Source organism: Camelus ferus, chromosome 10, assembly GCF_009834535.1.
Source record: "Camelus ferus isolate YT-003-E chromosome 10, BCGSAC_Cfer_1.0, whole genome shotgun sequence".
In the NCBI taxonomy this organism is placed as follows: domain Eukaryota; kingdom Metazoa; phylum Chordata; class Mammalia; order Artiodactyla; family Camelidae; genus Camelus; species Camelus ferus.
In genome coordinates, this window is record NC_045705.1 from 59,518,177 (window position 1) to 59,545,885 (window position 27,709).

Below are 27,709 nucleotides of genomic sequence, written 5' to 3' on the forward strand. Positions count from 1 at the left end.
GGTTTCTGACAAGTAGGAGGGGAGGGAGAAGCAGAGGCAGACAAGATGGCGGCGGCGGCTGCTCAGGGCGGGAGAGCCGGTGGTGGAGGTAGTGGTGGAGCTGGCGGTGGCCCCAACTGCGGGACAGGCAGTAGCCGCAGCGGTTTTTTGGACAAGGTGAGGAGTCGGTTCCTGGGGACAGTCGAGGCCTTGGGACGCCCGGGAGGCGGCGATCCCACCTTCCCATCCTCGCCCCCCTTTTCTTCTGCGGCTTCTCAGGGGGAGTCCTCGTCTGGTCCACCTTGGGAACCCTACGGGCGCTTGTAGCCCTCTCTCTATACACCTCAAACCCGGGCTCTATCCTCTTTAAGGCTTCTTTTCTTATCGGAAGCATTCTGTGTCCTTAACCGCGGCCACCACAGCTTCTTATTTGATATTCCCTCACTTCATTGCGGCCATCGCTTTTCCTCGATGGTGCTGGGGGCCACTGTGGAGTGTGCCCATTTCATCGGCAGGGAAAACTGAATCTCGACTGAAAGCAGCTACTCGAAGTCACTAGTCTCCAAACTCCCTACCACGACCACCACACTTGCGTGCTGCTGCAGATTCCAGAGTGCTCTTGGCCTTTTGCTTACTGTAGTTTCTAGGCATTTTATCACGATACCCCGAATACTGAACTTCGAGTATTGACTTCTGCGATCTGACAGGAAGCCTTTAAGATTTATGTTTTTTCCACTCGCCTTCCTCACTCTCTCTTTTCCCGCTGTGCTTGCCACCTAGTGCACTAGTTGAATTGGATCGGTGAGCCCGCTACCTGCTCATGCTTACCTCTTCTCCTCCGCCTATTCAATTTTGTTTTTTAAACTGCGGTCCTAGCAACGAGGGCTTAAAAGAAAAGGGGGAAAAGAGGAAAATTCTTCTCCTGGGTTGGCCCTTCGTGCCCTTTCCATAGCATCTTGGAATAAATAATCGCGTGGAGATCTGGGTTCTAGTCCTGGATCTCCTTCTGATTAGCTGTGTGACCTTGAAATATGCCTGTTCTCCCTGTGTCTTGTTTCCTCATGTGTAAAATGAGGGACTTAGACTTAATGGACCTTAAGATCCCTTCCAGTTCTCATTGTAGGGCCCTGGGCCAGTTTGATGAGAAATAGTAAGCTTGGCGTCTTTAATACAGTAAATCGTCAGAATTGCTTACTTCAGTTGAAAACAGCTTTCAGACTTCTGTGCCTAACACATGGTAGGTTCTTAAGAATTGAATACATGATAATATGGAGGAGTTCAGATTCAGATCTTTTTGCTTTTCTTTTTGGATGTCATTGGTTTTTAATTACGTGGTTCTCACACTCTTAACCCTTAAGAGACAGGAACATGTCCTGGGGGTTGGGATGGTAAATTGCTTCAAGTTATGTTGAGAGTATTGGGAATTGATGGTCGTTTTCATACACAGATCCTGCCTTCCTGGTGGGTGAACACCTCACGGCCTGTGTTCATTCTGTCCCATTAACTGCTCTTGCTCTTTCCTCTATTTAGATGATCACCAGCAAACATTAAGCAGGACAGTCTGCTAAGGCAGTGATTACTGAAAAGTATATGGCATCCTTGCGTTGTTGGAAGAGCATGGATTTGGAGATCATAGATCTGGGCTTCAGTGTAGCTCCACTACTTTCAAACTGTATGTAGGCTGGCAAGTCAGTTAACCTCACTAATCTTCCCTTCCTTCATCTGAAATGTTAAAGTTTTGGGGAGGATCAAAGGAGATGATATATGTGATTGATCTCTGTAACCTATAGTGTCTAATACAGTTGTGTGATGGCAGAGGAAAAAAAATCAAGAATCCTACTGTCAGAAAGTACTTAATATAGCTGTGTTTAGGACATGGGGTACCCAAACTTTTATGTATTTGGTGTGTTCAAATGTGTACTTTTTACAGAAGTTAAAATGAGAGGATGATCTTTAATTTCTAATTGATAAGGGGTTGAGAGCCCCAGGGAAACACCTCATGTTTGAGAGCGGAGCTGGGACCTTATTTTGAGACAGAGACAGAAACAGACAGCATTCCAAGTAAGAATGTCTTTGAACAAAAAGGTACATGGTTGGTGCCTGATGTTTTTCATGTAGTTAGTTGACTTGACTATTCTCTCAAACCTGTAGTGACAAGTAGGTAGAATCAGGTTGAGAAGGGCATGAATAGCTTGAAGTAGGAGGAGGAAGCCTTGAAGGTTTTTGAGACTATATATAAAGTGGTTTTAGAAAATTACTCAGATAGTTTGGCAAGGTAGAAATTAGAAATCTTCTAGTAAGGCCGTATACTGTATTAGCATATAGGATTTAGTATGAAAAGAAAAATTTGAGTTCTAGTGTAGCATGTTAAGAACTACATGGCCTTGGGTAAGTTATGTGATGTTACTGAACTTAAATTTCCTTATGTAAACAATGTGGATTCCTATACATATTGTAGGCTTACTGTAAATATTAAGTTGTATAACATTGGTAAATGTTCTTTGTAAATGGCTATAAAAATAGAATGCAAGGTGAGGAGAACCCTAACTTGAGTAGCAGAGATAGGTAAAAGGCCTCACAAAGGAGCACTTGGCTGAACTGAGGGGCCAAGGAAAGAGAAAATAAGTGAGGAGGTGTTTAGGTGCTTTTTCTTGGAAAACTTCGCTTCAGCCTTACATTGAGTTGTTGTTCCTCTGAAGTCTCTGGCATTTATTGCACATAGGAATTAAGCTGTCATTTAATATGACATACTGTCTTGAATTGTTCTACCAATTTGTATTTGTCCAGTTTCCCATGAGCAGTTCTTATAGTTCTCTGTAGTGATCGACACAGATAAGCATTTGCATAATTGAATTTAGCAGAGAAAAAACTTCAGATCTGCCACCTCAGTCTTCAGAAACTACCTTAGAGAATGGTACCTCTAATTGTCTGAAAACGAGGGTACTGTGGAAGAGAACATGGGGGAAAATGTTACTCTCAGTGGAGCAGAAGCTGAATGAATAGAGAAACTTTTGCTCTGTGGGAATGAGAGGCTGTTACCTTACATTCTCTTTGATTTGTCTTGATTGGGGGGGGTGTTTTTATTTTATTTCCTGCAGCTATAGTTTAACTTGCCATGAAGAAATGTAATAAAGAGATGCAAATGTGCTTCTAGCTTTCCCTAAGCAGATGTGAATTTCTGCTCCTGTGAAACAGACTTAAAAAACAAAGCAATTCTCGTTTCCTGATCTTAAAAATAGGTATGCAAATATAACCTTCCAGTCTCCATCACAGAATAACGTAAATTAGATCATTGCAGTAAGTTCTTTTCCCCAAAATACATCAAAGCATTTTGTTCTACAGAGCAGGCTATGAAGAAAAATTGTTTGCTTCATTTATTTTGGCTATTAAAATTGACCGTGCTTTCCAGAACTATATCCAAATCCTTTTAACCTTGTAGCTGGATTTCTGTCTCCTGGCTGGTTTTGTCTGGGCTATTAAAATGTGGTATTAAACCTTGCTTTCTGTAAGCTATATCCAGACCCTCCTAACCTCATATGTGGATTTCTGTCTCCTGGCTGAACTGTCAGTGTGATCTTAAAGCACAGCTTTTATATCTTAATTGTTGAGAACATAGGTTCTGGAGCCAGTGGCTGGCTTTGAATCCTTGTTCTGCCACTTAACAGATGCATACTCTTGTATCTCAGTTTCCTCATCTGTAAAGTGGAAATAATAATAGCATTTTCCTTAAAAGGTGGTGTCTGGCATATAGTAAGGATTCAACAAAACATATATAGCTGCCACTGACTAGCTGGTTAGTCAGGGCCTCAGCTTCCTTAGATGTATTTTTTATAACATAATATGAAGACTGTCTGCATCAGACTCTTGGGGTTATAGTTAAAAATACAGATTTGTGGACCTCATCCCAAACCAGAATCAGGTTCTCGGGGGGTGGGGCCTGAACAGCTGTATGTTTTCACACATAGCTATTCCTTCCTTCCCTTTCTTCATTCACTTTCTTCCATCCTCTACATTTTAACAGTTTAACATTTTATTCAGGTTGAGAACTACTGTCTTAGATGACTGTCTTAGAAATCCCTTCTGGTTCTGACATCTTAAGGGGTTTGTTTGTTTTTGTTTGGTTTTTAATCAATAGTGATTTCTCTAAAAACGTATCTGATGAAGAGTCTTTGAAGTTCATCTGTTCCAGCCTCCTCATTTTATAGACCTGGACACAGTTGGAGAGGGGAAGATGAAGTAACTTGTTCAAGACCACACATGTTCAAGACCATAAATTCCATAACTTGGCTTCCCAGCTCTTAATCCAGTGCTCTTACCTTATTTAGTACATTACCTCTTATACTGGAGCAGACCACATGCTAGCTAATGTAGTAGTGGAAAGAGCATCTATTTTGAGGTTGGATGATTTGGGTGAAGCCTTGGCGTTGTCACCCTCCACCCATGTGTCCTTAGGTCATGTATACTCTTTTGCTCTCTTTGATGGTATCTCAGCTTGCCATACACCTGAGTGGTATGCCTGTACCCTAACCCAGCTCTGACAAAGAGGATGAACAGTTTTATGGCATTACTGTGATGTGTGTCTGTATTTAAAGAAACAAGATGCAGATGTTTAATATTGTTTTGCAGACTAAACTTTAACAGCATCTCTGAACTCATTATCTTTGAATAATGAGTTTCATTATTCAATGAGTTTCAGATTCAATAATGAATTTCATTTCATCAAAATTCAAAACTTTTTCAGGATAAAGAGCACTATCAGAAAAGTGAAAAGACAGTCCACAGAATGAGAGAAAATATTTCCAAATCATAAATCTGATAAGGGTCTAGTATCTGACTATATAAAGAATCTTTCAACTCAATAATAAAAAGACAAGGTAATTTTAAAAAGAATAAAGGATACAAATAGACATTTATCCGTGGAAGATATACAGATGGATAGTAAGGACATGAAAAGATGCTCAACATCAGTTATTAGAGAATGCAAATCAGAACAACAATGAGATACCACTAGGATGGCTATAATAAAAGAAAAAAGAAAAATAACCATTATTGGTGAGGATATGGAGAAATTGGAACCCTCCTACATTTCTGACGGGAATGTAAGATGATGAAATTTTTAAAAAGTTACCTTTTGACTTGGCATATTCTATTCCTAATTGTAAACTCAAGAGAATTGAAAATGTTTGTCCACATAAAAACTTGTACACAAATGATCGTAGCAGCATTATTTACAATAGCCAAAAAGTGGAAGCAACCCATAAACATGGTATATCCATGCAGTAGTATATTCTTGGGACATAAAAAGGAATGAAATACCAACACATGTTACAACACAGATGAACCTTGAAAGCTTTATATTAAGTGAGAAAAGCTGGTCATAAAAGGCCACGTATTGTATGAGGCCATTGATAAGAAATGCCCAGAATAGGCAGATCCAAGCAAACAGGAAGTAGATTAGTGGTTGCCAAGAATGGGGGGAGGGGGCAGTGATTGGAGTGACTGCGTGTGGGCATGGGGTTTCTTTTTAGGGTGATGAAAATGTTCTGGAATTAGATGGTAAACATGCACAACCTTGTGAGTATAATAAAAATCCCTGAATTGTACATTTTTAAATGATGAGCTTTATGGTATGTGAATTAGATCTCAGTTTTGAAAACTCATTTTTTTTTATTTTTACCTGTTTATGGAATAACTTTGAAAGCTTCAAATTATTACTTTTGAACTACTTATTCACCACTGTGTAATATAGTGGTACCACAGATGTTAATAACCTCCATCTACCTGGGTCCCTTTTTTAATTGTTGCCTACATCATTTCTCTGTTCTGACCTGCATCTTGTCAATCTCAATAGTGGTTTCTCATATTACCTGACCTTGAGTATTTGACTCATTGATCACTTCTTTCTTGAAATACTTTATTTATGTGGCTTCTAGAACACCACTCACCCTGGGTTTCCTCTTCCTCCACTTGTCTCTGTCTTTATTGTTACTGTTTTTTTGTCTTCTTCCTGACCTGTAAACATTGGCGAGGCCCTGGCCCTCTCTTCCATTGACTCTCATCCCAAGGAGATACCCAATGTCATGCTTAAATACCACCTGTAAATTGGTGACTTCCATATTGATATTTCCAATGTGGACCTCTCCAGTAAGCCCGAGACTTATATGTCCAAATGCTTACTTGCCATCTCCACTTAAATATCTGATAGGTATGTTAGACTTCAGTAGCCAGAGATGGTCTACTGACCTCTACTTTCTCTGGTGTTGCCACTAATGTTCATGCTCACAGTTAACACGTGGTAATTTCTAACCTCCAACTTAACTCCAGCGATAACTGCAGCCAGTACTAAACCACTATTAAGTAAGTAATTTTATTTGAAGTATTTCTTGGCCATTTTGATAAAAAATAGATTGAAATTGAAGATGATTTTGCAAAGAACTGTAGTATCCCTCTTTGAGATATCCTAGTATTTCTGAATTGGGATCTTAATTAGATGATAGTAAGCATTCTCAAGACAGACATTTTTCTCCCCAAATTGAATGTTTTTTTCTTATTTTGAACTTACTGCTTTCTGATCTTTTGTCAAATGTGTGCATGTTGGGACGGAGGGGGGCATATTTCCAACTCAAATTATATCTCAGCTTCTGAGTGTGCTATCAGTTTTCATAATCTTAAGGAAATTCTGAAATCAATTTTACTAAAGAGCTTAAACAACTTGAACAGCATATATAAATGAGTATTTCTCCTCTTGCCTCCTGTGTACCTTCTGGAAAATAACATGACAACTCAAATAGTTATCTAAGCCCCAATTCTAGTAGAATGGTCATCTCTGTCCTCTCTCTTTCATGTTTCCTGTAACTAGTCCGATAGTAAGTCCTGCCAATTCTACTTCATAAATATTCCCCTTTCATCCCCTTGCTGCTGCTCTAATTCAGGCACTGCATCTAAATCAGGACCCATCTGATGTGTTTATCTCCAGTGTTACTCCCTTCCAGGCCATCTGCTAGTTTGCTACAAAAAAATCACTTAAAAAAAAAAAAACAAATTTAAATGTGTTGTTTCTCTGCTTAAAATATCCTCCATTGCTTGTTTCAGAATAAAGTCCCAAGTCCCTTAGCCTAGTAAACAAGCCGTCTTGTCTTGTGCCTCATCTCCTACTACTTTACCCCTTTCCCACCTGTAGCCACTTTCTAAACTGGGAGAGACCAAAGAAGAGAGACAAGAAGTTTATTTGTTTTTCTCAGAGCCATGCTCACTTATTTTAAAATCAGAGCAGAGTCCTTTCATTGGCACAGCTGACCTCTGGTATCCTTTATCTCTTCAGTGTGAATTGAGGAATCCTTGGAGCCTTACTGGCCAGTTGTCAAGCTAAGGAAATTTATGAAGGAATCCACCGAGGTCTTTATCATTGTGTAACTTTACTTCTATTTTCACTATTACTAAAATTGTTTTATTACTCAAATTTGCAGAGTAGAATTATAACTGAAGTGAGTCTGTGACGTTCTATCAAAGCCATCGAATGCATAATTTTTGTGAATAGTTAGCCATCCAGGTCTGACATCAAGTATGCCAGTAAAGTATCTTATGTTGGTAGTGGCAGGAAAGTGATTTCTTTAATAAAAACAGGACTTTTTGAGCTATATTTTCAGTCAAATTGCAGTTGGTTTTAAATGGAGGAAAATGGAAAGTTCAGAATACTTGATAACCTGAAGATTTTGCTGGCATATTCAAGACTAAAGTCTTTTTTAGATTTTTTGTAATGTTACTAACTATAATATTAGATAAGAATCAAGGTACTTTGTATGGCTATCACTTCAGGGGTCTGTGTCCTTTTGTTTTTGATGGCTAATAATTCCTTTCCTTACACTTTATGGGAAGCAGTGTGGAATAGTGAAAGAGCCTAAGTTTTGAAATCATGAAAACTTGATTGTTGAGTCCTGGCTTTATCACTTACTGGCTTTCACCTTGGGCAAATTTCTTAAACCCCCAGTGTTAACTGTAAAAGGAAGATGCTTGTCAGTTTGGGCTTCTGTAACAAAAAAATACCATAGGCTAAGTAGCTTAAACAACCAAAATTTATTTCTCACAGTTCTGGAGGCTGGGAAGTCCAAGATCAGGGTGCCAGCATGGTTGGGTCTAGTGAAGACCCTCGTAACTGGTTGCAGACAGCTTTCTTGTATCCTCACATTGTGGAAAACAAGAGAGTGAAAGCAAGCTTTCTCTGTCTTTTTATCAGGGCACTAATCCCTTTCAGGAGGGCTCTACCCTTGTGACCCAATTACTTCCCAAAGGCACCACCTCTGAATACCATCACACTGTGGGTTATGATTTCACCATAAGATTTTGGGAGGGAGATGGGGAGCATGGATGGGGCTAGACATACACATTTGTCCATAGCAGATGGTTATTGTTCTTAATAGGGTTATTGTAAGGATTAAATTAGATGGTGTGTATAAAACATTTAGTACAATACATAATGCATATGTGCTCAATAAGTAAGGAATTCTGTGGACAAGAAAGAACCAAATGACATCATTTCAGCCATGTGTACATTTGATAAACTGAAAGTTAACATTTTAGAAGTCTTTTTCTTTTCTTTTTTTCAATAAGTAGCCATTGATACTATATTGTATCCCAGGCTGAGAATGCAAAAATGTGCTTTTCCTATTACGTAGCAAGGGAGCCAATACATGTACCCACATATACATGTATTATGATGCGGTGTTTTATGTAGTTTCACACAATTAATAACAATAGCGAATTTTTAATAATTACTTGTCTTGTAACAGGCACTATGCTGTGTATTATAATATTTAATCCTCATACTAACCTTGTGAAATATTGTTACCAGCTTCATTTTACTATTGAGCAAGCTAAGGCTGTAGAAAAATCAAATTATTTGCCCAGCATCATCTATCTGTTAAATGGAATAGTTAGAGTTAAACACAAGTAGTGTGACTCTAAAGCTGTAGCTCTTAACCATTGTACTATATTCCTTTGCATATTAAGGGCCCACCTTACTGAGTAAGGGAAACATGTATTTGCCTACATCTGTCTGTATTCAGTGTAAATCCACGCAGGTTCTGGTTTGAATTCTAATACATCTTTGAGAGAATAATCACAAACAGAATTTGCCTCAGTGTTGAGTTCAGAGATTAAGGCAAGTAAAAATGTTTCTGTCACTAAAGAAGGGGACAGTTTTATCGTGAACCATGTATTTGTAAGTTAGCCCTAATGAATTCTGTTGCCTGTCACTTACTGTCTGTCACATTTAGTACTCTGACATCTTGTTTTCTAACCTGAAGGACACTGGCTTCCAGATTGAGGAGCTGCTTAGGGCCTTGCAGTGGTACTAGCAGTTTAACAGTGGATGAAAATTGACCTGCTTCAGGGACATCATCTTGATATCTTAGATACTGGCAACATAAAGAACTTCCTGTGAATTTTTCCAGAAAAAAAATCATATATGAAGGATCAGGAATCAGAATGGCTTCAGAAATCTTAGTAGTCACATGCTCTGTTGAGACAATGAAGTAAAACTTTGACATTTTTGAAGAGAAATCATTTCTCTTATTTAAGTGTGAGGGTAGAATAAAAAGATATTTTCAGATGTAGTCTCAAAATCTGTTTCCCATATGCCATCCTTCACAGAAGCCACTAGAGGATGTGTTCCCAAATCAAGGGAATGATAAACTAAGAGAAAGACATGGTATCTAAGAAAAGGAAGTTCAGCCCAAGAGGAGGTTAAGGGAACCCCCAGGGTCATGGTAAAGGGAGATTCCAGGATGACAGTTACACAGCAGTCCTGGAAAGCAGTCCACATAGACTGAAGCAGGTCAGAAGGCTCCAAGAGAGATTTCTCTCAGAAGATGAAATTCACAGAATGCTGAATATGTCTGAACATATTGAGAGGAGATTTAAACAGTTGGAGATTTTGAGAATATATTGGTGAGGAACACATTGTATAATTAAAAACGAAAACAACAGTAGCTCCAAGGAAAACAAAAAACTAGCAGGAAAAAAAGGTAATACACTACGTGAGTAATCTGTGAGTAACGTTTAGGGTCAAAATGTAAACTCCAAATAATGATCTAGCCAAAATTAAGGTATTATATGAGATCAAATCAATATTGATCTACTATGACTATCTTAAAAAGTGGTGAGGGATAAGCAAGAAAAATAACTGTGAGAATGGCAGAAGATGAAACAGTTAAATCTTATCTTCATGGTGAAAAGTCAATAGATTTAATACCAAAAGCTGACAAAATTAATAATACAGACTTTTTCCCCCAGAGATATAGAGGTGAATACCAAAAAAAAAATCAGCCAAAGAAGTTGAAATTTGTGTCTCTCTTTGGGGAGTGGGAAATGACAATAGCAAGAGTCTTAAGTGGAAACAGGACTGATTTTTTTTTTATAGCAACTTACAGAACTCTTTTACTTTTTAAACTATGTACATACGTGACCTTGGTGTAAATAATAACTAAATAAGTCAATACTTGTTGATTATGCCCAATATACATGTATCCATAATATGCAGGAGGGAATAAAGGGAAGAGGAATTGTGTGTGTAGTTACCACATCTTCTGTATCTTAATTGGCAATACTGCCTGTGTATCAGAAATCCCAATATCACTTTGTTCAATGATTCACTAGAAGGACTCAAGCAGGACTCAGTGTGTGGTTGTCCTATTGGGTAAGATTTATTACAGCAAACAGATACAAAGCAAAAACAGCAAAAGGGAAAAGGTGCATAGGATGAAGTCCAGAGGAAACCAAATGCAAGATTCCTGGAGTTCCACATAATGTGCTTAATTCTTCTAACAACATGCTATGGTGATATGTGTGAAGTGTTGTCTGCCAGGGAAGCCTACTAGAAACTCGGTGCCCAAGTTTTTTATTGGGGGCTCGTTAAGTTGGCACCCTCTGCCTAACCCATGACAAAATTCCAGACTCCTAGAAGGAAAACAGGTGTTTAGCACACACCACATTGTTTACAGTTTAGGGAAAGTTTTAATATCAGCCTAGGAAACTACCAGCCAACTTCCCAGATGCCAGCCAAGGGCCATCCTTTTTAAAAAGCAGGCCTTTCTAAGGATGGAAGTCTCAAGCCTATATGAATTCTTCTTCACAGAGCTTTTCTTCGTAGTTTATCCTATGAGGGTCAACATAAAAGAAACCAACCTTTGCTTCATCTTTTTATTGCTACAAAGGGAAAGTAATTTGCACTTAGGGTTGAGGAAGGTAAAAGTGAGAAAGAAAAGACAGTTTCTAAAATATCCTGAATAGAAGGAGAGAGTACATGACAGGTAGCATACATTTTAGTTGATGGGCAGTTTTCGAGAATGATGGGAAATGGACACCCTCCTGCCCTTTTTCCAGATGTGTGTCTGTACTACAGCAGAGATGCTATTTGCTTTGAGATAGGCTAAGGTTTTTCATGTACACAGTGGATTATCCTCTGAATTGTAGAGGCACATTTCCTTTCTGTGATGTATGTATAGCTGAATTTCTTTGAGAGTATAGTTTTTTTTTTTGGAATGAGCCAAAAAAGTCTTTTAATGACTTTGATTCACAAATAAAGTCTGTTATGGATTCTGGCTGTACAAGTTCTTTGTTTTGCTTGCTGTTATCAAAATGGGATTTACTTCACAGCTACTTTTTTTTTTTTTAAACAAATGGAAGATCTGTGGCAACCATGCATCTTGAGCAAGTCTATCAGTGCCATTTTTCTAACAGCATTTGCTCACTTTATATCTCTGTGTTATGTTTTGGTAATTCTCTCAATATTTCAGACTTTTCAATGATTATATTTAGCTAGGTAGCCTGTTAATTTCTTCCCAGTCCCATTAGTATTTTTAAAATTAGGTGTCATGTTTGATTTCTAGGCTGGCAGGCTGTGAGACTCATTATTACAACATGGCTGCCACTAGTAATTATCTCAAAAAAATGCTTGATTTTATTTGACACCAAAGAGAAAAAACCCTGATTGTTAATCATTTGAAGTATGACCGTTTTAGTTCACGTTTTCCTCTCAACAAACTTCACAGAATAGTTTTTCTTTTTTGTGTAAAAATATATAGAATCACAAAGTTAAGTTTAATAAATTATATTTCTACATTATTTTAAAGTCTTCTCATTTTACAGATATTTGTTCCATCTTTATTTCTTACATGCAGTGTCTGTGAACTTGTACTCAATCAGAAAGAGAAATGAGAAGTTCTCGTCTCTGTCCTTCAGTAAAATCTATTCTAAAGCCAAATGAATTTTGGATTGCCTGCTGGTTTGTAATTTTTATGAATTAAATAATTTTATGAAATAAAAAAATTAAGAGTTGGGCATTATGATCTATGAAAGGCAGGTTTATCGGATTATTTGTAGTATCCTGTTCCCCTTAAGCTATGTTCACATAATCACTTGTATTTGAAAAAATTTACTATATAATCCATTCACATGGTCAAAAATTAAAAAGGTATACATTGAGAAATCTCACTCCCACCCATGCCCCTCTATCTTCTCAGGATATCTGGGTGTGCCATAGTTTAACCAACATGAAGACTGGCAACATCATATGCGTACCACCTGATTCCAGTGACCTGGTCTCCTTCAACTTCATTTGTAACTGTTTTGTCTTTTAGCTGTCCAGGATCAGAAGACAGAGTAAATGTTATATATACTTGAGGATGCTCTTAAAGAAGTAGTTCATTTTACTTTCAGTAAGATACCATGTCTCTTAATGCACAACTTATTTATTTGTTTTACAGTGGAAGATTGATGATAAGCCTGTAAAAATTGACAAATGGGATGGATCAGCTGTGAAAAATTCTTTGGATGATTCTGCCAAAAAGGTACTTTCTTGAGATTGGGGGAGGGGGTGTCTGTTAGTATGGGTACAGCTGGTGACACATCTCTTGCAGGATTTTTTTCTTCTGTGACTTGGAATGACCTTAGTTTTCAGTGTTAGAAATTGAGCCAGAAAGTATTTTCTAAAATCTTTGCAGTGTATATAGGGGACATGTGTTAAAATCTAATTGTTACCTACCTCAGGCTTCTCTAAGTCTTAAATTCCAGAAAGCTGGTAATCTATTGTTTTTGAGGTTAATTAGCCTAGAGACAAGAAGGTTGAGGGGATATAGGACATTCATCCATGATGGATCATCTCTCTGCTTATTTTTTTGTTTGATTGGGGTTTGTTTGGGGAGGTGGGAATTAGGTTTATTTATTTATTTTTTTTTTAATGGAGATACTGGGGATTGAACCCAGGACCTTGTGCATGCTAAGCATGCACTCTACCACTGAGCTATACCCTTCCCGTTCATCTCTCTATTTAAAACGAGGAAAAGAAATTTTTAGCTTCATCCTAGGGAAGAAGTTGAGGATTAAAAAAAAAAGTAGAAAAAGCTGATGAACTTTCTCTCTGGGATCATTGTAAACAACTTGAGTCTTTTTTTGCTTGCAGTGGCAAAATCCTGGTTGGAGAGAACTACTTGGTCATTTGTGTGATTAAGATAACTTTTATCATAGAAATTAAGAATTAAAGGCAGTACAGAGAAGGAGGTATTCCTAATAGCTTGATTCCTTGTTCTTCTCACTAGGTACTTCTGGAAAAGTACAAGTATGTGGAGAATTTTGGTCTAATTGACGGTCGCCTCACCATCTGTACCATCTCCTGTTTCTTTGCCTTAGTGGCTTTGATTTGGGATTATATGCACCCCTTTCCAGAGTCCAAGCCTGTTTTGGCTTTGTGCGTCATATCATATCCTTTATTGAAGCTCATGTTTGTTTTCTACTGACAGTTTTTTAAATTTTCTACTGATACTTGTCCCTGCTCCCTACAAAAAATAAACTTCAAGCCTGGGGCCTGCTAATGTTAGGATTTAACATTATGAAATGTGGGCATTTGTAGATTATGTAGTAATTATTGTTAACATTTTAGATTCAGTATTGTTATTTTATCTTAAATTCTTTTGGGTTATTGGTAGAGGTTATTATAATCCAAGTGTGAACAACTAATAGCAAAACACAGTAATAGTAATAGTGAGACCCAGCTCTTCTCATTTCTAGCCTAGAACTTTTCCCATTCGACCGGGCTGCTTCAAGCCTCTCATTCCAGGGTATAGACTTACCTCACTTTATTGCCCTTTGTTTTATTATGCTTCACAGCTACTTTTTTTTTTTTTTTAAACAAATGGAAGATCTGTGGCAACCATGCATCTTGAGCAAGTCTATCAGTGCCATTTTTCTAACAGCATTTGCTCACTTTATATTTCTGTGTTATGTTTTGGTAGTTCTTTCAATATTTCAGACTTTTCAATGATTATATTTGTTATGGTGATATGTAATCAGTGAGCATTCATGTTAATATTGTAGTTGTTTTTTGTGGCACTACAAACCATACCCATGTAAGACAACAAACTTAATAAATGTATGTGTTCTGACTGTTCCACTGCCCAGCCATTCACCTGTCTTCTCCCTCCCCTGGGGCCTCCCTATTCCCTGAGATGCAGTAATATTGAAACTAAGCCCTACAGTGGCCTCTGATTGTTCAAATGAAAGGGAGAGTTGCAGGTCTCTCATTTTAAATCAAAAGCTAGAAATAATTAAATGTGATGAGGAAGGCATTTTGAAAGCCAAGATAGGCCAAACTCTAGGACTCTTGTGCCAAATAGTGAGGCAAATTGTGAATGCAAAGGAAAAGTTCTTAAAGGAGATTAAAAGTGCTACTCCAGTGAACACATGAATGGTAAGAAAGCGAAAGAACCTTAATCCTGATATGGTGAAAGTTTTAGTGGTCTGGATAGAAGATCAAACCAGCTACAAGATTTCCTTAAGCCAAAGCCTAATCCAGAGCACAGCGAACTGTCTTCAGTTCTATGAAGGCTGAGAGAGGTGAGGAATCTTCAGAAGAAAAGTTTGAAGCTAACATGGGTTGTTCATGAGATTTAGAGAAAGAACCATCTCCATAACATAAAGTACAAGGTGAAGCAGCAACTGCTGATGTAGAAGCTGCAGCAAGTTATCCAGGAGATCTAGCTGAGATCATTAATGAAGGTGGCTACACTAAACAACAGATTTTTGATGTACATGAAACAGCCTTACATTGGAAGATGCCATCTAGGGCTTTTGTAGTTAGAAGACAATGCCTGGCTTCAAAGCTTTAAAGGACAGGCTGACTCTTGCAGCTGGTGACTTTAAACTGAAGTCAATGTTTATTTACAATTCTGAAAATTCTAAAGCTTTTTAAGAATTATACTACATCTGCTCTGCCTCTGCTCTGCAAATGGAACAACAAAGCCTTAATGACAGCACATCTGGATGACAGCACATCTGTTTACAGCATTGTTTACTGAATATTTTAAGCCCATTGTTGAGACTTACTACTCAGAAAAAAAAAATTCCTTTCAAGATATTACTGCTTGTTGACAGTGCCCTTAGTCATCCAAGAACTCTGATAGAGATGTATAGCAAGATTAATGTTGTTTTCATGCCTGCTAATACAACATCCCTTTAGTAGCCATAGCTCAAGGAGTGATTTCAACTTTCAGGCTTTATTATTTAAGAAATATGTTGTAATGCTATAACTGCCCTGGATAGTGATTCCTCTGATGAATCTGGGCATAATAAATTGAAACCTTCTGGGAAAGATTCACTGTTGTAGATGCCATTAAGAACATTTGTGATTCATGGGAAGAGGACAAAATATCACCATTAACAGGACTTTAGAAGAAATTGATTCTAGCCCTTATGTATGACTTTGAGAGGTTCAAATCTCAGTGGAGGAAGTAACTGCAGATGTGGTAGAAATAACAAGATCACGACAATTAGAAGTAGAGCCTGAAGATGTGACTGTATTGCTGCAATCTCATAACCAAACTTTAACAGATGAGGAGTTGCTTCTGGATGGTTTCTTGAACTGGAATCCACTCCTGGTGAAGATGCTGTGAAGATTATTGAAATGACAACAAGGATTTAGAATATTACATAAACTTAGTTGATGAAGCTGCAGGATTTGAGAGAGGATTGATTCTAATTTTGAAAGAAATTCTACGGTGGGTAAAATGCTATCAAATAGCATTGCATGCTATAGAGGTATTTGAAAGGAAGAGTCAGTTGATGCAGTAAACTTCATTGTTGTCTTATTATAAGAAATTGCCACAGCCACCCCAACCTTCAGCATCCATCACCTTGATCAGGTCAGAAGCCATCGACATTTGAGGCAAGACCCTCCCACCAGGAAGAATATTATGACTCACTGAAGTGCTCAGATGATAGTTAGCATTTTTTAACAATGAAGTATTTTTAGATTAAGGTATGTACATTGTTTTTAGACATAATGTTATTGCACACTTAATAGACCTGAGTTTGAAATCCCAAGTAATTTTGTGAGTTGTGCCAATAGAATTTAACTTTTTGGAGACTGAATGCTGCTCATTTGTAAATATGAGTAATACACACTAAGAATTAGCATAAAGATTAAATGAGAGATTTTATAAAGCTTTTGGTTTAAAAAAAACTAAAAAAAATAAATAAATAAAGCTTTTGGTATGTAAAGTTATATGTTCACAGTAACAATTTTCTTGTGGTTGCCACTCCCTCTTCCCCAAGTCAGTTTGTGCATACTGAACTTTTTAATTTGAAAAATACTTTGAATGTCTTTCCATGTTAGTATATACAGGACTACCTCATTCTTAATAGCCACTTAGTACTACTGCTGTGTACTAGTTGTTTAAAATAAATCATTTTGATAGGTAGTTTACTTTTCATCACAATCTTACCACTGCCTGAAATAGTTCTAAAAACTCCGCTTTGGGAATTTTTCTTCAGAGGCAGTTAGAAAGCCATTTAATAAAGCAGGTCTTGGTCAAAATTGGTATTGTCCAAATTGATCCCAAATCACAGTCCCAGAATTTATACCTTAACTCCTTTCAGTATCAGATAAATGATCCCAGTGTGAACTTTTTCACTATTAAGACAACAGTTCAAAAGAGTATGCCATAGGTTCTGAAAAAAGTTCCCAAAGGAGTTGCAAAGAAATTTGAACAATGACAACAACCTTATTACTAATATGTAGTCTCCCAAGAGATCAGCCTCAATGGAATTTCATCTGTTTGGTTATACTTGTTTAAAACAGAACAACATCTTGCCACTTTTATAATCATGTCATTTTTATAATAGTAATGACTACCATTATGAATATCTTCTGTGAGACTCACGGACATACAAAACAATCTGGTTACCAAAGGGAAAAGGATGGAGAGGCATAAATTACAGGTTGGGGATTAACAGACACACATGACTATATATATATAAATAGATAAACAACAAGGACCTACTATATAGCACAGGGAACTATATTCAATTTCTTGTAATAACACATAATGGAAAAGACTCTGAAAAGAAAATATATATGTGTATGTATATGTATAACAATCACTTTGCTGTACACCTGAAACTAACATTGTAAATCAACTACACTTCAGTAAAATTTTTTTTAAAAAATCTGTGATATTTTTCACAGACTAAAAAATATATACCATCTCTAAATCTCGTGACAATTCTAAAAAGTCAGTTTTATCCCCATTTTAGAGGTGATATTATTACGCCTTGGGGAAAGGAGTCACTTGTCAAGGTTACATTAGTTAAAAGCCCTGAATTCAAATCTAGGACTGCTTTATTCCAAAGCTCATACACTTCGTACTATACTTTCCTGCCTAGCGCGTCCATAAAATTTAAATGACACATGTACACAAAGCTCTTATGCCAATTTCTGGCACACAGCTACTCAAATACGGTAGTTACTCCTATGAAAAACTGAATATAATAATAAGCCTACATGTATATAGGAAGTAATTGTTCTTATAGTAAACTAATTTGAAGTAGATTTTCTTCTCTTTGACTGATCCTTGAAATTGGTTGAGCACGGTCAAGTCCATTGTGATTATTAGTTTTGAATTGTATAGAGAAATAGCACAAGTCTTTACAAACTAGGTAATAGAGGATCTTATATATGTTGTCCTTGAGCAGAAAAGATGAGAGCTGATTTATGCTCTGTTCCTTTTTCCTTTCTTCCTTTTTGAGGTGTTCTTTACTAAATTTAACCAGAGAGAGCCTTGCTTCTCTTGGTATATAAACATAAGGATGAAAATGAAATAGTTAAATTTTCAGTGTTTTTGCAGCAAGCAAAACTCTATCCTTTAGGACCACCATTAGGAAAGTTTTTGTAGCCCTTGCTTGTCATTTTGTGTTATTTCTCTTTTGTGTGTATGTTTGTGTATTCTCCCTTAACTTTATCTGAACCTATTTTGTGATGATGGGGATCCTGACTATTTATACCTCGTATAAGGAAAAGAGCATCTTTCTTGTGGCGCACAGGAAAGATCCTACAGGGATGGATCCTGATGACATTTGGCAACTGTCGTCTAGTCTCAAAAGGTATGACTATCCTCACAGATTCTTAAATCCTGCGGTTGGATTTTCTCTGGGTATTTAGTCATTATCAACAGACTGTTGTATGCCTATTCTTTGCAGGTCATAGTGTTAGTCATGTAAAATGAAGGGTTATGAATGACCTAGAAGATTTTCCCTAGCATTACACTTCTGAGATAGCATGATTTATCACAGATAATGGGGATAAACTGGGAGAAGGTACACTTTGGTGGAAGAATGAAAAATGAGTCTCTTTTTCCTTGTGGCCAATAAACTGAGCCAATTAGAGTAAGAATTATAAATTAATAAACAGCTTCTGTCATTACCAACTTGAGATACATGTAAGAAGGAGCAGACTTTCATTCTGATGTTGGTTCTTTCTCCTGCTGGTAGGGCTCCTAGCTGCCATTTTGGCCTCAGCCATCATAAATCTGTACCCTGTGCCAGGCCCCTAGAGCAGAGTTGCAGAGTTCTAGACCTTAGCAACATCTTGATTTCATTATTTTCATTCTGACTTAGGTATTTTTTTAACAGCTTTATTGAAATATAGTTCAGATACTATAGCTCACCTATTTAAAGTGTATATAGTTCAGTGGTTTCTAGTGTGTTTAAAGATATTTGCAACCATAACCACAGGTAACTTTACAACATTTTCATCGTCTCCAAGAGAAACTGTACCCTTTGACTGTCATCTCCCTGTCTCCTCATTGCTCCAGCCTTAAATACCCACTAATCTACTTTCTGTCTCTAGATTTCCCTGTCCTGGATATTTCACGTGAATGGAATCATATAATACATGATCCTTTGTGACTGGCTTCTTTCACTTAGAATGTTTTCAAGGTTCAGCCATAGTGTAGCATGTATTGATACTTCATTCCTTTTTATGCCTGATGTTATATTGTAAGGACATACCACATTTTATTTATCCATTTATTCCTTGATGGATGTTTGAGTCGTTTCCACCTTTTGGCTATTATGAATAATGCTTCTATAAACATTCATGTACAAGTTTTTGTGTGGACATACATTTTAATTGCTGGATCATATAGTAACTCTTTTTTAATTGCTTGAGGAACTGCCAGTCTGTTTTCCAAAACAGCTACACCATTTTACAGTCCCACTAGCAGTATAAGAGGGCTCTGATTTTTTTTCACATTACCTGTTGACTTTTACCAACTGCCACATTGTTGGTGCCTGTGGAGAGGAAATATGCCACCTCTTTTTGTCTCATTGTAGTTAAATACAGACTTGCTTCTCTTTCCTTGGAGATGACTCCTGACTCATTGGCACTCTCTCTAACATAGTTCCTTTCAGAAGGCTTGATAATTTCAGTATCCACGTAGGTGATTATTCCAGTACTGTAGGTCTCTCAGTTTTACTTCCTGTCTGATTATCTTGTTTTCTGCCATGTCTTAAATATTTATTTCCCTTACATACCCTAGACCTTACTGTTACTGATAACTAATTACCTTCAATAATTTCACTTCTAAGTATCCCACTCTCTGACCACTGCTTTCTATTTTTCTAGTTTGTCTCCTTGTTCTCTTGTCCCAACAGTTATTCAGCCCCAGTGGCATCAATAACCCATTGAGCCTCCCACCTTTTCACTGTACCTCATCCCTTCAGTGTCTCACTTCCTCCTTTCCCTGCTTAGATTCCCTGGCACTTCTGTAATCCAGTTACTCTCTCACTGTCCGAGAGGATCTGTCATACCTTCGCCTCTGTTCTCAAACCTCTTGTCCTCTTCACCCATCTTCGTTCTCATATTCTTTTTGTTTCTGAGAAGATAGAAGCAATGAGAAGTCTCCCATCGTTATCCACTCACAGTGCTCATCATACCCTGCCTTCTTTCTCAGTTCCTGTCTGAAGCCTCCTCTCCATTTGTCCGCTAGCATCTATCCCTTCTCATTGACATGATGTTTCCCTTTCTGCTGGGTCATTCTCTCTGGCATGAGCATATATTGTAATTTCTCCCAGTGGAAAATTGTTTTTCTCTTCCCTTCTTCTCTCATATGGTCTCCCCATTTCCCTGCTCCCCTTTTCTTCCTCTCCCATTATTTCTGGGGTCTGCTCATCTTTACTTCTCTTTCCTCATCGTACTTGACCTGTCAGCAGCATTTAACACAGTGGATCACTCTCTCCTTGTTATACTTCTTTTTTTTTTTTAAACTAGGCTTCTAGGGTGCCATAGTCTTACAATTTTCTCTTAATGTCTGTTCCTTAGTCTCCTCTGTGATTCTTCTTTATCCTCTTTCTCTAAGTTTGAAATGCTTGTTCCTGCCACCTCTTCTCTATCTATATTCACTCACTAGGTGTAATCTTATCTAGACTTTCAAGATTTTAAATACCATCTGTAATGATGAAGATCTCTAAATCTGTATTTTCATCCTAGACCTATTCTCTGAACTCCAGGTACGTTCCACCTTTCTATTTGACATTGGATCCTAATGAGCATCTCATAGTTAATATATACAAAACTTAACTCTTCTATCCCTCATCTAAACCTCCTTTTCCCTGTTTTCCCAATCTCAGTAAATGGCAACTCCATCCTAGTTATTCAGGCCATTTAACTCCTCTCTCAGTCCTTCAGATAGATTGTCAGCAGATTGTCAGCTCTACCTCCTAATTAGATTCATTCTAACCACTTAGTATCTCCACTGCTGCCATCATCTCTCAGTTAGGTTCCTATAATAATGTCCTAATAGACTTCTGCAGCTGCTTTCCCTGCCCATAGTCTATTTCCAGTACAGGAGGCAGAGTGATCCCTTTAAAATGTAAGGCAGATCAACTCAATCCTCAGCTCAAAATCCTCTCAGAAAAAACTAAATTCCTAAGCATGGCTTAGAAGTGCATACTTACCTATTCTCTGCATCCCACATACATGCAGACACCCCTCACCTCCTGTGACTCGCATCTCCTCCCTCTCCATTGTTTGTATTGGCCTCCTTTCTGTTCTTCACACATTCTAGGCATGTGCTTGCCTCAGGCCTTTGCATTGTTTCCACTGCCTGGAATATTCTTTTTCCAGATAGCTTGTTCTCTAACCTTCTTTAGGCTCTGCTCAAACATCTGTTTAGTGAAGACTTTCCATATTTAAAAGAGCATCATAGTTTTTATTTTATTGTTGGTTTCCTCACACATACTAAAATAAAACTCTCAAAAGACAGAGAGATTACTCTGCTGTGTTCATTACTGTATGTCCTTAGCATCCAAAACTGCGTGACATATGGATGGTCCTGAATAAATATTTGTTCAATTAATGAGAAACTATTTCTAAAACTATTTCTGTTAGATCATGTCCTACCATCAGAACCATGGAACTGGACTCAAAAGTCCAAAAATTGCTGTGATATTGCTTAGCAACAGTGATCAAAACTTGAGAAAAACTTTTGAGGTGTTGAAAATAGTTCAAGGACCTGTACTCCTAGCTATCCAGGTTGGAAGTAACTGGCTAGACAACAATTTATGGAGCTATGATCTTTTAAACACCAGTTAATGATAGGAACTATTACAACTGTAACAGTGATTCTGAAAAATAGGTGATAGTGTTACTGTTTTAAACAGGCCGAGAAAAACAGATGCTTAAGCATCTGCTTCCTCTAAAGGTAATACCAGCCTGACAATCCGTTGAATATGCCCTAATTAAATGGAGACAGAAAGAGAGGACTTGGGGGAGGAATGTCAGCCTGCCAGAGGTTGATGTTATAAACCTTCTTTAGTGGGTGGAGATAGTAAAGGCCTTCACGATATACCTTATGGTGTAGCTAAGAAATCTGTGGAGTTTGTGTAGTAAAAGATATCCCTGGCCTGGGATCAGGGTGGAACCTGGAGCTAGACTGATTACAGGGAACAAGGACTGTGTAGCCTGGAATTGGGGAACATCTGTGAAAATAAGAGTTCTTCATTCATTAATAAAAATTTGCCTACCAAGTGCCAAGCTAAGAATAGAAAACAAGTAAGACAAAATCCTTGCCCTCAAGAATCCCTGTGACTAGTGAAGAAAACAAATACTTAGTCATCACTTTAAGAGATAATCTCACTGATAGCATAGGAGCCTATCATTAGACCTAGTTAATGACAGGCACTCAGTATTTGAGTTAGCTATTGATTGACGGTGCTGTGGATGACATAGGAGAGACATCTAACGCAATTTGGGAGTGTTTGGAAAGGTTTTCCCAGAAAGTTTTATGCCCAAGTATTAACAAATGGAAACTAGTCAGGTGAGATTGGAGAGAAGTGTCTACTAGGAAGACCCTTAGCATAACAACGAACCGAAATCCAGAGGTGAGAGAAGATGGTCCATATGGTTTAACAGTCTATGACAAGGTGAAGGGCATGCACAGTAATTTTTTTTTTTTTTTGAAAGGCTAGTGCTGTGTGTTCCCTATATCACCAGTAGCCAGCTCCACCCTTAGTGCTCTTGGTTTCAATCAGGAGTCTAAAGAAGAGTCTTATGGTCGTTGGCCATTTCAGAACTTTGGAAATGTAATGTCAATTCATCAGAAAGAAACATGAGTCATTAGTGATAGATGTGGGCTCATACCTACTTGAAGTTTATTAATACTGGGATTCCAAAATTTAGAGATCCCTGATTTAACTTGTTCATTGGAATTATAAAACTGTTGGATCCAATTACTACCCCAAAAAATTACTGTGGGTTTTCCACGAAAACAGTAGGATGATTCTTTTTGAGTTGTTTATTGGATTATAAAACTGCATCTATATTATGGACATTGATTGAGAAAGTTACTTTCATAGTAAAGCACTTTTTAAATATTAATAAATTAATTTTTAAAAAGTACTTAATGCTCTACTGTTAAATGTCTGTGTTGAAAAGTCTGTTGAAAGTCTGTGTATAGTTTTTGATTTGTTGTCTTTGCTCAGGTTTGATGACAAATACACTCTGAAGCTGACCTTCATCAGTGGAAGAACAAAGCAGCAACGGGAAGCCGAGTTCACCAAGTCCATTGCTAAGTTTTTTGACCACAGCGGGACACTGGTCATGGATGCATATGAGCCTGAAATATCTAGGCTCCATGACAGTCTCGCTACAGAAAGAAAAATAAAATAGCCACTTCTAAAAGCAGCCGTCTTTCTGCCGGATCATGCTGAATTAGGGGTAAGGGAGAAAGAGACAGTGAACTTAAAATGGATAAAGTAAGAAATGTTAAAAAGTCCCTGTTTTGTCCTAAAATTTTAGTCTGTTCTGGATAAATAGGATTTTCTAGCTCAGATACGAGAAGTTGTAGCTCTGATATCTAGCTATAGCCTCTTTGGTCTGCTGATGACATTGTTTTGATTTGCTTTTCTGGAAAAGCATTTTTTGCTAAAAACCATACAGATTTCCTCCTTCATACCTAGCAGTACTTTATATAGTATAGCTTTGTGCCATGGTGGCGTTTAAGATGCAGTTTTTAAAATTGTTAACCTGTTGCTGACTTCATTGTGTTAATTCTCATTTCAACAGCTGTTTCCCTTAATTCAGGATACAACTTCTTGTGTATGACAGTTTTCCTTCACACACCATTTTTGTGGGTGTGTATATATCTGAATTGGGGAGAATTGGAAAAGAAACCCCCACAGCTTTTTAATTTGTTTGAAACAGACTTTCTGCCTGTTACATTTTGTGCTCTTAACCAATTAAAGAAGTCAGTGGCATTTTTAGTTTTATCTTGTCTATGTTTTCCACTAGTATATCCCCATTGATTTGTTTGTGCCCTTTATTAACTGCCATTTTCTAAAATTTTTTTCAATAAAAGGAAAGATATGTGAAAAAATGGAGTCATAGTCTTGATGGAAGGAACAAAGCAGTACATGTTAACTGTCTTACTACTATAGGTTCCTTTTGTTTCTAGGCTGCTTCACAGATCAGAGGTCCCTGAGGACCTGTAGAGGAGGAACTACTAGCTTTCCAGTGATAACAATAATGACACTCAGTACTTTGTGTCGGGTAGTGTTCCAGGTACCTTACATGTACTAGCTCACTAATGCCCACGACAGTCCTAAGATAGTAGGTAGTAGTATTAGCCCCATTTTATAGGTGAGGAAACTGAGGCACTAAAATTGAATAATTGTCTCATAGCTACCAATAGAGCTGGGATTTAAACCTTGTGAGTTTGGCTCCAGAGTTGTGAGCAGCATCTTTTCTAGTATTTTCCCACTGTGGTCAGAGAAGAACTGGGCACTTGCCCAGATACTGTGACCTATGGGAATATTGTTGCTCTAGCCCTACGTAAGTACAATTTCAACTGAGCCTAGTACCTAAAACTATATTCAGTTTATAAGAAATCACACTTAGCACATTCTCCTCTCTGACTTGGGAATGTCCTATCTAGCACCACACAGTGGGGGTTTGAGGAACATCATTGGACAGGAAGTTGAAGCCTTGAATTCTGTACTCTTTATTCCCATAAACCCTGGGTAAGTCATGTAATTCTCTGAGCTTCTAGTTTCTTCTTTTTTTTAGGTGGTGATCCTATTCTGTCAGCTACTTGAAGCTTTTGAAAGTGTATAATCGGGTAATTGTGTTTTTACAATGAAGGAGTTACTGTTAGACACAGGGTCCCAAGGCTTGTGATGTGGACAGGGAGTAGCCCTCTCCATGATGACTCCTTGGAATTCTTTCACACCATGCATACTTTTTTTCTTTAAATATGCAAACGTGTATCTTCACTTTTTTTTTTAATGAAAATTGAATTATTTTGAAATATGTTCTGTGTCTTTTTAACTTAATTGTTCTTAGGTATTTTCCCTGTCAGTATACATAGGTCAATGCACTTTTGAAAGCTGCATAATATTCCACAGTAGAGATGGTTTTAATTTAACTATTTGCCTATTAATTGATATGTTTGTTTGTTTCTAGTTTTTTACTATCCCAAAGGAGGAATCGGTTTGGGAGAGAGTGGGGAAAAAGGTCCTCCAGTGAGAAACAAGAGACCGAGATTGTTTTCAGCTTTATTCTAATTTGTGACCTTGAGCAAATCTCATTCTTTCTCTAGGTCCAAGTGTCTGAATCTGTCAGAGAAGTTTCAGTAATGTATACTTTGAGATTATAAAGACTCCCTACCCCCCCCCAGAAATGCCTGCGTATAAAACATTTTTCATTATGAATAATATGAATGCTATAATCCCTTAAATCTGCCCGTAAAACCCCACTTTGAGATTTCTTCAGCTACATGGATCCCTTAAGGTTTTTCCCCGACTCCAGTAACCAGTTGGCAGTATCAATTTGATAAGTAAAGAAGTGGGTTAGCAGCCCAGCCATGTGGTCATCCTGCATGTACCTCCACCCACCCACCTATCCAATTATGGTATTTTAGGACAGTTTCTCATCACTCGAACAGGCTCAAGCCTCGGCATGGGCATAGTCTGTGAGGCTGCAGAGGCACTGCAGAGTGCTTCTGGCCGGCATTTCACACATGCATCAACCAGCTGGTCACTCCAGCCAGTTTTGAATGTTGGCTGGGCTGTTCTTCACTCTCTTGAGTAGGTCTGCAGCACCCCTCCCACCAGGAAACCCTGATGCCCATCACGTTTTCCTCCTTGCTCTCAACCCTTCACACTTGCCTAGGTTGGACTTAGGTCTTCCCAAAAATGTAAGGCTGCTAAGGAGAGTGGGGAAAGACAGCTAATGTTTTTCATTATTTGTAAATTTGAGCTGCTAATGTGTATTTGATGTTTGGTGCTTTTATATGTATTTTAGAAATAATCTTTTTGCTTCAGAACAACCTTAGGGAATGGAAGAAAATGCAAAAGTTCCTTTGAATACATGCAAATTGTATTTTTCTCTGGGTCCAAGTTCCTACTCAGTTTAGAGCTCTTTCTCTCACCAGCTCTCTATCATGTCTTCACCCCTGGCTAGACACCCCCTTCCCTGATTCCAACCTTGTCTCCTTGATGGAAGTTATCTGGGAAAACAGCTAATATCACAATATTTTTTTGTAAAAGACTATCCCCACTAACAGCCTTTAGTGTTATTAAATAAAATATTCTTAATAATCCAGCCTGAAAGCACATGTGCTCAGATGACTCCTCTGATATTCACAACTACTTCAAGAATAATTGACAAGGACTCTTAACCATTTTTTTTTAATGCCATGGATCTTTTTTGACAGCCTAGTGTTGTCTATGACCCCCTTCTCAGAATAATGTTTTAAATACATTATTGCCTGTTAATGAGGATTGGGGAGGTGGTTGTAGGCTCTGAGTACCGGGAAGTAGGTTCAAAGACAGTTCTTCAGAAGGTGCAACTGGTGGTTGCTCACTCTCTTCTGATTAGGAGGACTTCCTCACTCATCTGGCAGTCAGCTTCAGATCCACCCCATTGTAATACACTAATATTCATCCCGGATGGGCAACAGGTTCCTCCTCCTTTCAGACAGCAGTTACAGAGACACCTACACAAACATGAAAAGAGGAAAATTCCCTACTTCTGTGAATGGAAACTATGTGAATTGTTAGAAATTTGTCTGGTTTACTTGGGTGAGGAGAGGTTCTGGGGTATAAGGCTTGTTAAGGAAGAAAGGCAACTGTTAGATTGTCTTATAGCTTGCTGCCTCCTGCAGTCTATCATGCCAACTTTAGATTCATTCAGAGACAACAGTAAAGGTCTCAGGGTCTTTTGCAGAATGTCTTGGCTGCTATAAGGGAGCTTTGGCTCTTTGAGGGAAATTTCCCTGTGACTGACAAACTTCTGGGAAACCACTGATTAGTATTGAATAATATTCAGTATCAGTATTCAGGCTCTTAGTGCCCTGGATTTAGTTTATAATGCTGTCAGAGGTGACCCACTGGAGAATGAGAAAGTGTTGGGAGAAGCAATCTGCCAGGAACCCTGAGCATCCCTGCATGTTCTTGCTTCACATGAATGCCTTATCTCAGTGTTTTCTGTTTGTAGTGAGCAACCTTGAGAGATGAGGTAATGTCTCTTTCCTAGGAGCAGGTTTGCCTACTGTTCACTGTGAAAGTGTTGAATCCCCCAAGCTCAGGGTTTTCCTGTGACACAACCCACTGCATGTGTAGGCATCCACCTAGGCCTACCTGCATCACTTGTTGGGGGGTGAAGGGGGGACTGGCACAAACTTGCCCATTGCTGCTTACTGTAGTATAAGCAATAAAGTTCTTTGTCTCTGATTCAGGAATCTCACGTCATCTGCCAGCATCTGTGAAAAAATAATAGGTTAACTTGTTCGTTTTGCAAGTAGGATCAAATTCTAGACCTTTCATAGACTACTCTTGACAGTCTGGTAGCAGGGATGGGATCCTGACAGACAAGGCTTCAGAAGAGAGAGGACATGGGCCAGGTGAG

At 38.1% G+C, this 27,709-nt stretch overlaps 1 protein-coding gene across 1 annotated transcript; it reads left to right on the forward strand.

Moving 5' to 3' along the window:
* On the forward strand, positions 1-24,179 carry SPCS2 (signal peptidase complex subunit 2). Its single transcript, XM_006173293.3, has 5 exons — positions 1-156; positions 12,741-12,824; positions 13,572-13,732; positions 18,274-18,408; positions 23,287-24,179. The coding sequence occupies exons 1-5, from the start codon at positions 46-48 to the stop codon at positions 23,471-23,473; spliced, it is 678 nt and encodes a 225-aa protein (XP_006173355.1). The 5' UTR covers positions 1-45; the 3' UTR covers positions 23,474-24,179.
* The last annotated feature ends 3,530 nt before the right edge of the window (positions 24,180-27,709 follow it).